The 12,045-nt window shown below is 35.2% G+C and overlaps 1 protein-coding gene across 1 annotated transcript; it reads left to right on the top strand.

The window, feature by feature from the left end:
- The first annotated feature begins 109 nt into the window (after positions 1 to 109).
- On the top strand, positions 110 to 11,659 carry LOC104403818 (shugoshin-like 2). Its single transcript, XM_010012074.1, has 9 exons — positions 110 to 134; positions 453 to 614; positions 1,522 to 1,697; positions 2,087 to 2,164; positions 3,267 to 3,337; positions 3,973 to 4,208; positions 4,721 to 6,745; positions 9,709 to 9,856; positions 11,554 to 11,659. The coding sequence occupies exons 1-9, from the start codon at positions 110 to 112 to the stop codon at positions 11,657 to 11,659; spliced, it is 3,027 nt and encodes a 1,008-aa protein (XP_010010376.1).
- The last annotated feature ends 386 nt before the right edge of the window (positions 11,660 to 12,045 follow it).

The following is a 12,045-nucleotide window of genomic DNA, read 5'->3' as shown; positions in this document are numbered from 1 at the left end:
GCTCCCGGGAGAGGTTTGCTGGGACCGCGCTCCTTTTAACTCCTGTGCGTGCTGTTTGCTTACATTTGTAGCATCTTCAGTGCTGTTTGTTTAAATGCTCCGAATTAAAATGGGTCCTGACGAAGAACAAGCTGGTATGGTCAAATTGTGAAGTGATTAGAACCTTGTGGTTTTTCCCTTTTAAATGTAAACTCCAATAGATAACTTGAAGGAATGGACAAGATTAAAAATCCGTGATCCTTTTAGTCTTCATTATTATTAAATATTTTGCCACTCTGTGATAGCATGACTTAAGTCTCAAGCAGTTCATTAACCTGTTTGAATTAATTGAACAGAGGTAAAGACTGAGGCAATTTTCTCAGCTTCAGAGATAGCAAAGCCTGATAAGAGATAATCAAACTTAAATTTTTAAGCAGCAAGATCATGTATTGTTTGGACATTCCCTTTGACAGTGTACAGGTTCATTTTGATGATGGATAAACAAGCAAATGCTAAATCATCTATCATATTCACCTCGGATGCTGTTAAAGCACACATGAAGAAGAGGAATGGAACATTACGAGCTGCAAAATGGAATGCTTCTTTAGCATCTAAAATTAAAACTAAATTAATAAGTAAGTCCTGTTAAAATAAAACCAAAGCCGTCTACTGTACTTAGAATGTATGACTTCAAAAGGAATAGCAATTGTATTTAACGTGATTTGCTGAATTGCTGCCTGTTAAATACATTAATGTAAATAATTTTGGGAGAGTCTGACACAACACATGGTTGTAAGTTGTTTATTTATGCAATTTTCTGACTATTTTACCAAGAATCATAGAATAGTTTGGGTTGGAAGGGACATTAAAACTCGTTGTTGGAAGGGACCTTAAAGCTCATCCAGTTCCCCCCCCTGCCATAGGCAGGGACACCTTGCACTGGACCAGGTTGCTTCAAGCCCAGTCCAACCTGGCCTTGAACACTGCCAGGGATGGGGCAGCCACAGCTTCCCTGGGCAACCTGTGCCAGTGTCTCATCACCCTCACAGCGAAGAATTTCTTCCTCATGTATTATCTTGGAAATACGCAGTGTCACTGGGGGTAAAAAGTAAAATATGAGTAGGCAGGTTTTCATTAGGATAATGGAAGGTATATTTCTAATTTTAATCTTTTTTGTTGTCAAAACTCACATTTATGCTCAAAATGTTTGAACTGTTTCATTTGTAAAATGTGTATTTGTTTTTTAGAAATTTGGAAACATCTTTACACCTGTAAAGCTACCCATTTTTAAATGCTTTCTTCTTAAAATAATCTTATTTTAAAAAAAAATCCAGATTAATGCAGAATCCTTGAGTGAAATAAACTTGAACATGAAGCTGACAGAGTTGTCATCAGAATGATAGCCAGCAGAAACAGTTTCATATTAGGAAGTACTATTGTTCCACCAAAACCTACAGATAAAAATGTCATTATACAGGGATAATTCATGCAGAGAGGGCCTGGCATTGAAGCTGTTGAAAATAATTATTTTGTCTCTTTTAGATAACTCATCTTTGTTAAAAGTATCTTTAAAACAAAATAATAAAGCATTAGCTGTGGCTTTGAGCGTGGAGAAAGAAAATTCTCGGAAGCTAAAGAATGAGAGGATTATTCTTCAGAAGGAAGTAGAAAAGCTGCAGCTTCATAATACCTCGCTTCGTCGAAAACTAAGCTGTTTGGTATGCTGCAAATAATATAATTTAAGCTTAGATCAGCTAAACCAAGCTTTTATCTTTTTTTGGAAATTTAATATTGCTTTTTAAAATGGTGATTAAAAGAATAATCAGATTTGTGAAGTTGTCTCATCTGATAGCATTCATGTTTTATTTTTCTTTCATGGAATTTTTTGGTTCTTACTATTTTGTCTGTCAGTGTAAATGTCTATCCATAGCTATTTTATTGTCAGTTTCACTTTTATAGATACCGAGATGGTATTAAAAATGAGTTTGTGCTCAGCCGAGTGTTAAAAATAATACACCATAGATTTACCTCTATAGCTTGTCTCTTCTTAAGCCAGAAGCCACTTAAAATACATCTTTTGACAAATTGCTTTTTCTTTTACATGCAGAATACAACTCTTACAGAAATAGAAGCTTTTTTGAATTATAAGCTCTTAAATGCAATAGAAATAAGCAATCTTTCTGAGGTAAGATGTTTTTTGAACTGTTACCATATTGAACTCATTTTGCAGGATAATACTTTCAAAGGACCTAAATGGGTGCAATGTTCAAAATATTTTAGTATTTTAAAACATTTACCCCAGTTCCTTAAAACTTGGGATGAAACCCTAGTCTACTGAAATCATAGAATCATAGAATGGTTTGTGTTGGAAAGGACCTTCAGATCATCTAGTTCCAACCCCCCTGCCATGGGCAGGGGCACCTCGCACTAAACCGTGTCGCCCAAGTCTCTGTCCAGCCTGGCCTTGGAACATTTTCAGGGATGGAGCATTCACAACTTCCTTGGGCAACCCATTCCAGTGCCTCACCACCCTCACTGTAAAGAACTTCTTCCTTGTATCTAATCTAAACTTCCCCTGTTTAAGTTTGAAGCCATTACCCCTTGTCCTACCACTACAGTCCCTAATCAAGAGTTCCTCCCCAGCATCCTTGTAGGCCCCCTTCAGATAAATCAGAAATGCATAAAATTTTGCTGTTGTTTGCAGTAAAAATTCAGGATTTAATCTTGTTTACAAAGTATCTAAAAATTAAGTATCAGTTATCCCTGATAAAAGTCATGTGGTTAAAAAAAACCCCAAAGCACAGCACTTCAGTATGTGGCATTCTTCACCAATGAGCGAGCTACTTGCTGCCTTTGGTTAGTGCTGCAATCAATATGTTGCATGTGGAAACTTTACTAGAAAACATAATCCATGTTAGTTCTTGTGTCATGGCAAAATTACAGTTGATTTTAAAAAAGATACTAACTTTATTGTCTGTTCTACAGTTGCTTAGTGTTGCTCTGTGCTTCTATGTGTATAATACAGATTGTGTTAGTTACAGCTACATTTTAGAAAGTCTCTACATTGTCTGGGATGCAGGTAGGTTACAGGTTTGGTAAGTTTTGCTACAAAATATTTTTCTTTAAAATTACTCTGTGTGTTTGAATATTATGCATCTGTCATCAGTACTTCTATTTTTTGCCCATTCTTTTTTCTTTCTCCTGTGAATATTTCTGATACATATAAGAGGTATAAGATAAGATTCAACTGTTTCTACTTCCCCACTGTTCTTATTTTGACTCTTCAGAGTTATCTTCTGTCAGCTGGTCCAAGTAGCCCTACTGATGACCAGTTCAAGGGTACCTGTCGGTCTGCTAGGTAGGTGGTTGTATTAAATGCAGAAGTTGGTAAGTGTCTGTGGATTTTTGTTGCAACTAATCTTTTTATATTGTCCCTAAGCATTTTTGAGGTAATGGGAAACAATTTCCAATCTAATTCAGAAATTACCTATTTGCAAATTAGAATTTATATAGAGAGTGGTAGACAAACTTGTGTTTTAATAGCTTACTGCTTTCTTCATGGGATCTCACCAGCACAAAGCAGGATTCTCTATCATTAAAAACTACACATTTGCCCCTAACATAGAACTGGATTTCATACCTGAGTTCTTGTTTTCTGCTTTTATATATTACTAAGGGAACCATAGAATCACAGAATAGTTAGGGTTGGAAAGGACCTTAAGATCATCTAGTTCCAACCCCCCTGCCATGAGCAGGGGCACCACACATTAAACCATGTCACCCAAGGCTCTGTCCAGCCTGGCCTTGAACATTGCCAGGGATGGAGCATTCACAACTTCCTTGGGCAACCCATTCCAATGCCTCACCACCCTCACAGTAAAGAACTTCTTCCTTGTATCTAACCTGAACTTCCCCTGAATACTTTAAATGGTTGAATGGTATGGCCACATAAACGGTAATAAAAATCTTTACAGTAAACTTTCCTCTTTTCAGATCTGTAGAATTGCCAGTGAAGCTTCCTTTAATTGCCACAGCTAATGCAAAACAGCAAGGTAGCCCTTCTGTGTGTGAAATATCAAATCCTTACAAGTGTACCACTACTCTGCCAAAGGAAATGCATTCAGATCAAGTCAGGTGTGCATTATCATTGCCTTCTGGTACAAATAATCAAAAGTTAATTGAAATAGACTCAGTGGAAACAACCGTTGACAAAAATACATTTTTTAAAGGTATGTTGTATTTCTGTACAGGTGATTTATTTTTCGGAGCTATCTGAGAATTAGTATTTAATAATTCATTACTTGAAGTGTGATACAGAAGGTACAGTAAGATTCCTAAACGGTAATACACTAATAAAAAATGTAATTCTCACTTGTAAGCGAAGATGTGCTGACAGTCACTTGTAGAAAAATGTTCATTGAAATAACACAGCTGAAATGGAACAAAATTGATGTGAACAGAATAAATTTAGTAAGATAACCAAAGAACAACTGTATTTGTTACAGAAAAATACATTTTTACTTACATCTGATTTCAAAAGTCCAACACTGGGAAAATACAGAATTAGTTCTAGTTAACTAAATTTTTAAGGACCAACCACAGAAATGTGTATATTCAGTTAAAAAACAAAAAAAAAAGTTTGTAATTTTCCATGCTTCTGGTCCAACTTTCAGTAATCTTGTTCTGATAACTATACTCCAGTCTTTCTTTCCCCAAGCTGCTGAAATTTTTCTCTTTGCAGAAAATGAATTACACACCAAACTAACTTGCGATAGAGCCTTCCTGACTCATGTCAAAAATACACAATCTGTAAGACAGCCTGAGGAGCTTACAAAACAATATGATGATAGTTCATTGCAACTCACTGGAAATGTGACTGAAAGGAAGAAACATGAAGTACTTCATAAGTCAAAACCTGAACCTAATATGAAGGATTTTGATAAAAAATGTAGCTCAAATAATCTGCCTCATCATGGTATCAACAGCAGCAGCAACACTAATCATACCAATTTGCAGGAAAGTTCTTCGAGTGACTTGTCTTGCATTATTCCTTCAGCTCTTAAATTTAACAATGAAAGTAGGACAGATGGTAAGAAGCTGCCTTTGACTGATAAGATGAAGCGCGAAGAAACCGTTTATGGTGCAGATATGGAGTTGACCGCCAGCGATGCAGGAGAACTACTTGCAGTTACAGTGAAAGATAAAAATAAGTTACACCAAAATAAAAACAGTAATGCCAATTCTGATGATAAAATATTAGCAAATTTCAGAAAAGTAAAATATTCAAAGAAGGATAAAGAGAAAATTAAAAGCAAGACTGAAATCTGTTCAAATTTGTATGCAGAAGAAAGGCACACAAGGGCTGACAGTAGTGAAATTTCAAAAACTACTGAGTCTCAAACTCAACTATTCCAAAATCAGACAGAACAGCTACCTACAGGAAATGCTGTAGGGAAGCTGATTTTGCCAGATACCACCAAATATTGTCAAGCACAAAATCGCCCAAGTAGAGCTAAATGTACTAGGAGGACATACCAAGTTAACTTGATGAGTCCAAGAAAACAGGAGACAAATAAAGAAACTTGCCCAGAAACATGGAAGGACATGGAAAGCAAAACACAAAAAGCAGACTCAAACTCATCTATTAACCAGATCCCACCAGAAGTTTACTATGCTGAAAATGGACCATTCCAAGGTAACACTTCTAATGTATTGCCTTTACAGTCGGAAATTCTGCATGCAAATGAAAAACACAGTAGCTCGAAAATAAACAGGAAAACTTTTCAAACCCCTTCTAAAATCAATACAGCAAAATACGGTAGAAAGGAAGATGGGCAATATGGAGAATATATTTCAAAAACGTCTCAAACAGAGATAGAGCAACATGACAGCGAGAGAAAACAAGATCAGAAGAAAATGATAAAGAGAAATTACAACAAACAAAGTAGCTACAGCCAAAGTGAAGAAACTGAAAGTGACAGCATTCATAAAATTACTCAGAAAGCAGACCAACAGCTTAGCCATTTTTCGCAAGGCAGGTTAAAGCGTACGTTGGCAAAGGCTAGCCGGAAAGCATATATAATACCAAAAGAAAATCTTACACAGTTGTCACTTGGAAAAAACGAAGAACTAAAAAATAATTTGCATGCAGAGGCTGTTTATGGAAATAAAATAACTGAAACTCTGCAAATGGAAGCAGCATTAGTTACTCAGAATGGAGCAGCTATGAATACACCACAAGCTAAAGAGCTAGTTGATGGTGATGCTAACTCCTTAAAGAAAGTAGATTCCTCATCAGTGGCACATAAACTGCCTCACATTAGTAATTCTCCTGATAATCAAGTAAAGTGCAAACAGAGATTTAGTGCTGATACTACTGAGACCAGAGCAGAGGAAAATTATTCCAAGCATATTGATCAGGGGCCACAGAATATCTTGGATGACCAGGAAGTCCCTCATGGGATGGATCCCTCTATGAGCAAGTTAAAGCCTACAACTCAAATACCAAAAGTTTTTGAATTCTTACCTGTCAGGTGTTCTAAGAATATGCCATTAAATGTAGATAGCTTTTTCCAGGAAGATCTTTCCAATGTGGAGCTCTCAGTTTCTAATGGCCACAATGGTTCCATGAACTTCTCAATTCGGAAAAACTCCAAAATCAGTGGGGAAAATGATCATAACAAAGCAGTGGATGCTGGAAAAGCAGAACAAAAAAAGGATCAAATTTGTAAAGAGACTCACAAAAAGACTCTGACATCTTGTCATGGTATGTGAATGGGTGAGAAAAAAACCAGCATTTTGAATTAGGTAGTGCCTGAAATAGTGGTAAGTTATCTTCTTTTAGTTCTGTCCTACTCTTACTGCTTCCTTAGAGTGGATAAAACAGGAGTTAAAAAAGGTAGGACTGAAAATTATAAAAATATTCATATTCTATATTTATTACCAGTCATTGTGGGAACTAATATCCTTGTTACTTTTCAGTATATTCCAAGATGACAGTTGTGCAGATGTAAGTAGTCTACATTCTTGAAGAGCCTTTATAGTTGGAGCATGTATTAATTTTCAAAGAATGTGATGGAATTCAGAAAGTTTGAGATTGAAAGATGCAATAGATGGAGTTTTATACAAGGGAAATAAGAGTGAACTTTACACTCTTCCCTTCATAAACAGAGAACATAGGTGGACTTAAAGATTTCATTTATATTTCTTTCGAAATACTGCAATTCGACAGGAATTCTGAGGTCTAAAAATAAGTACTTTGAGCAGGCTTTCTCTAAAATCTACCCATGAGCAACCTCTCATGAGACAACCTCTTTTTTAAGTAAGGTATGTTGAGAAAATAAACTTTACTCTGAAAGATAGGTTTAGATTCTTCTATAATACAACAAAATTTCTGTAAAGCAGCTAAAAGAATATATGTCTAAACATCTGTGCTAGAGTTTAAACATGCTTTAGAATGTAGCTTTGAAGTTTCCTAGCATGAGTGGTCTGTTTTGTAAACATTTATTCCCAATAAGTTCCTGTTTACTTCATTGTCTCTGAAAATGTCCCAACACCTAGACTGTTTCCTGGCTCAAATTAATAGTTTGAGTCCCAAACTCTCAAGTAAATACTATCCTGGCTTCTTTTGAATACTAGGACATGATGGCCAAAAGAAAAAAAGATCTACTATTTTACATGACCACAGAATAGGGATACCAACAGAATTAGACCATTGTGCAAGGTATTGGTCCTGGTAATTTGTAGTTGCGTCTTCTCGTCTTTGATGCCTTCTTTGGAAGGTAGAAGAAGGATCCCATAGTTTTATTAGCTTTACAGATAAATTAGTAAACCCTTGCGATCAGCAGTATCCAAAGAGTACTGTCATAAAAAACAAGCTAATCATTTGATCTTCGTCCATTTAAGCATAGTTCGAAAACCAGTTCATTTTTCATTCTCAATCTAAATCTGTATCTTGATTGAAAAGAAAGCAAGGAAATGCTGGACGTTCTGATGATGCCACCTCTTCTGATCACTACCCTGATCTGTATTTAGAAATACATCTTGAAAGTCTCCTGTGATGAAAGTCTCTATATAATTACATCTATGTGAACATAAATATTCATACAGGCATTCAGCTTTCCTAAATAAGTCAGACTTATAGATGTCTCAAAACTCTCAGTGCTTAAAAGAAGCTGAACTGATATCTAACCTTAAGCTTTAGGAAAAGCTTGGAGTAAGAGTTTAGTTTCATTTTAAAACCAGTACAAATCAAGATTTTAAAGCCACACTTGGGAGGTTTTTCATTATCAGAGGGCCCTCTTGTTTACACCAAATGAGCATTGCTCCTCATTAACTCCTTCGAAGACAATGCTTTTGCCTTCATAAATCCAGTGGCACTTGCTGCAAGCTGCCCTGTCACCTTAATATGTCTCTCAGAAGTAGTTAGCAGAAATACTCTGACTTCATGTCTCTGCTTAACGCATTTCAGAAGACTGTTGGTGAAATTATCAGTCTTACCCACTGAGGTATTTCACTTGATCCCAGTACAGAATTCCACTACAGGGTAGAATCAGCTTTATCATCTTGACCATCAGTTAAGAGTGTGTATGCTAGGTTGGACAAAACATTCAGGTGCTATAATAAAGAAAGTCTTCACTTTTTGACAGGTATGTAAATATACAGTTATTAGTCTCAAGCACAACAAAAAGTTCATCTTTTATCCCATATGTCTATGAATTTATTCTATGAGATAAATAGCTTCCATTTGCTGCCACAGAGAATTTAAGGTAAAGCATTCAAACTCGAGAAGTGAAGAGTGGTTTTAATTTAGTTCCTTTGAAAACCTATATTCCAAACATTCTCATCTGGATGCAGTAAATCTAAACCTTGACCTGTATCAGTGAGGAATGTACATTCTTGGAAGAACTTCCAAGGAATAAACAGATTAAGGTTATTTAATTCATCTTGGATTGCTGTCTGCATTAAATCTTAGTGCTTTTCAGAGACTGTGATCAATAAATGGGTTAGAACTTTTTGAAATGTGGGCTAAAGAGTCATTTCAGTATTTCTCCCAAGCTAGCAAAATACTTGTCACCAAATTAAATATTGATTGTTTAGCCTGGCATTCTGAATTGGCCTTAAAGGATTACAGAAAGCTGACACAAGTAGTACTGCTTCTACTAAGGCTGGTTATTCCTTTTCAAGGAGTATTCCTCTTGGACATGTTCAGTGGCTCAACATATGAGGCATTGTAAATAGTTTGGTAGTATACAGTTTTGAAGATAAGGAGGCCCACTTAATCACCTTCCTATGTTCTTTTTATGCATACATGCCCCAAGAGCAGGCTTAAAGTTGGAAAATGCAGGCCTAGAGAACCCTTATACAGGTTGAATCTTTATATTGTACATGTATGCCCCCTGCCCTGCATTCAAGGTCATGAGCTGCGTGCAGTTTTATCTTTTTAAATGCAGTCACTCTTGGGAGTCCTAAGCCATTGGCTGCAAATTACGGTGCTTATGGGGTCTAAAATGTCCCAAGAGCCATAGCAGACCTTAAACAGCTCCAAATTTGGGTAGGTTGAAAGCAGTTGTAGTTGCATTTCCTTTGATAATCTATTGCATTTTTTGTTATCTTAGAGTAAGACCAGTAACCAAAGTACCTGAATTAATAAATACTTTTTTAAATAAGTATGAATTAAGTTTACTTAATGTTTCTGAAAATGAGGCATATACACTTCTGTATTCACAGGGAGAAAGGTCTTGCAAGATGTTACAAATACTAGTATACAGTCTCACACTTCTTCACCTAAATCCTGCAAAACCTTAGAAGAAATCTCAGCAGCACCATCTAGACGAGGAAGAGCCAGTATTTGCTACAAAGAACCCAGAATAAACAGGTAGGTATATGTAAGTTAGGTCTTTTGTGCTTTTGTTTGTTGGGGTTTTTTGGTGGGGTTTTTTTTGAGCACATACCTATCTGAAATAAAGATTTGCTATTAAAAGCTGCAAATAAACAGTTGAGCTATTTCTTTCACAAGTCTCTTTTGCAAAGATACTTCATTGTTGATATAAAACGTCACCTGTTAGTGTCGCAGGATTTCCAAGTGCTGAAGTAAGACACCAACATAGAGCATATAATATAACATTTAAATATAGCATATGATACAACATTTGATACTAGTAGTGAATAAGCAAATTCTTAATACATGATGTAATAAATGACAATAAACCCCTTCAGAGGTGGATAATTGTAAATGTTACACTTAAATGTAAGCTTGTACCATAATAATGTCCTTGTAATATTGTCAAGTGGCAAGATAATTTATGCACTAATACTATATAATGCCATCATTTTGCTTTAACTAGCTGTGTCTAACAAATCCCTTGAGTTTAAGATATTTTGATTTCTTAATTAGTTATTTACCTCTCAGTGTTCTTAGCAAATTTAGTGGCACGGGATTTACAAGACTGTTAAAACACATAGATTTTGTAATAACTATTAAAATATAAAACAGGATTTTAAGCCAAACTTCCATTAAGAAAACTAATATATTTGCATTTACATGAATAGATCTAAATCTCAGTGGACCTTTAGGTTATTTCTGAAAATGTTTCCAGAGTTTCTTGCCACAGAATTGGTTGGGGTTTTTTGTTTGGTTTGGTTGATTTGGTTTGGGGTTTTTCTTTAAGTAAATTATTAATCTAAGGAAAAATTAAGCTATGTTTTGTATGTATTAGCAGAATGCATATTCGTGAGGTAAAGACAGTATTAAGATTTCTCCACAGTAGTGTTCAGACTGCAAGGATTATAGCAACTTTATGACAAAGGTTTAAAAAGAGTATGTCTTACTTTTTTTTGCAAAACTGTGGGAGGAGAAGAAAATAAATCCAAAAATTGAAAAAAATTAGCACATGTTCTTATACAGGCTCAAAATATTTTTATTTACCTCTGTAAGGAAGCAATAAATTGCAGCAGTGAGACTGAGGACAAACAAAAGCAAAAAGTACTGTAGGAAGTGTCTTTTCACTTTACTGCTGGCTTTTCAGAAATATTTATGCCAGATAGCTTGTAAAAGAAATGCACAGGGTTTAGAGTTATGTTTTTCTTTTACTAACTGAATCGAATGCTAAATGCTGTAATATTATTGTATCGACACAGTCCCCTTTTTTACCCCACAATGATAAGGTTCTGTACTTCTGGAGAGAGTCAATAACTAATCATGTTTAAAAAATGTGGATATCACTCAAGATTTTAAATTTCTGTCTCCTATTTATATTTGATTTTCAAGTATAGTGTCCTGAATGCATGTTGTTAAGCTTTTGGTATCAATAATTTTTGAGTTTTTTCTTCTACTTACTCACATATTAATATGATACAGGACACATAAACAGAATACTATTTTTAGCATTCATTTGGAAAACAATTATCTATGCCTTCCTGTTTCAGACACATGTATTTTCTGTAAATTTAATTTCTTTAGTGTATCAAGCTTTCACTGAGAGTATTTACCATTTGGAATTGGTATTATAATTGTAGTTGCATAGGTGCTTCATGATATTCATACATTATGTCTTCTGTTTCTTCTGTTTACAGCAAATTAAGGCGTGGGGATCAGTTTACAGATACACAATTTCTGAATTCTCCAGTCTATAAAGTAAAAAATAGAAGAAGTTTTAAAAGTAAATCCAAATTGATTTGAAGAAAAGCAAATTGCCTCTATGAACAATTCTTCTAAAATGGGTACAATTTTTAAACTATATATATATATATGGTTAGCAATATAGAGTGCTTATTGTTCTTTGATTAGTAAAAGTCTTCAGGTATGGCATTTCCTTGAAAGGAGTATATATAAGGGACACAGAATACTGAGTAAGGCAAACACAGGTTAGGCTTCACTCCATGTTTTGCATTTCTGATCATTAGTTTATAATTCTGTTCAAAGGGTTTGCAGCATTTCTTAATTTGTAAGAAAAGCATATGTTTTCGTGAGAATCAAAAATAAATCATCTTTGGGAATTCCAGTGTGAGTTTTTCCTATTTACCATGAGTAAGTGCTGGTTGGTACAGACACAATCATCCCAAATT

This window comes from Nestor notabilis, unplaced genomic scaffold (genome assembly GCF_000696875.1).
Source record: "Nestor notabilis isolate BGI_N333 unplaced genomic scaffold, ASM69687v1 scaffold10643, whole genome shotgun sequence".
NCBI lineage: Eukaryota > Metazoa > Chordata > Aves > Psittaciformes > Psittacidae > Nestor > Nestor notabilis.
This window is presented reverse-complemented; position numbering and strand designations above follow the sequence as displayed.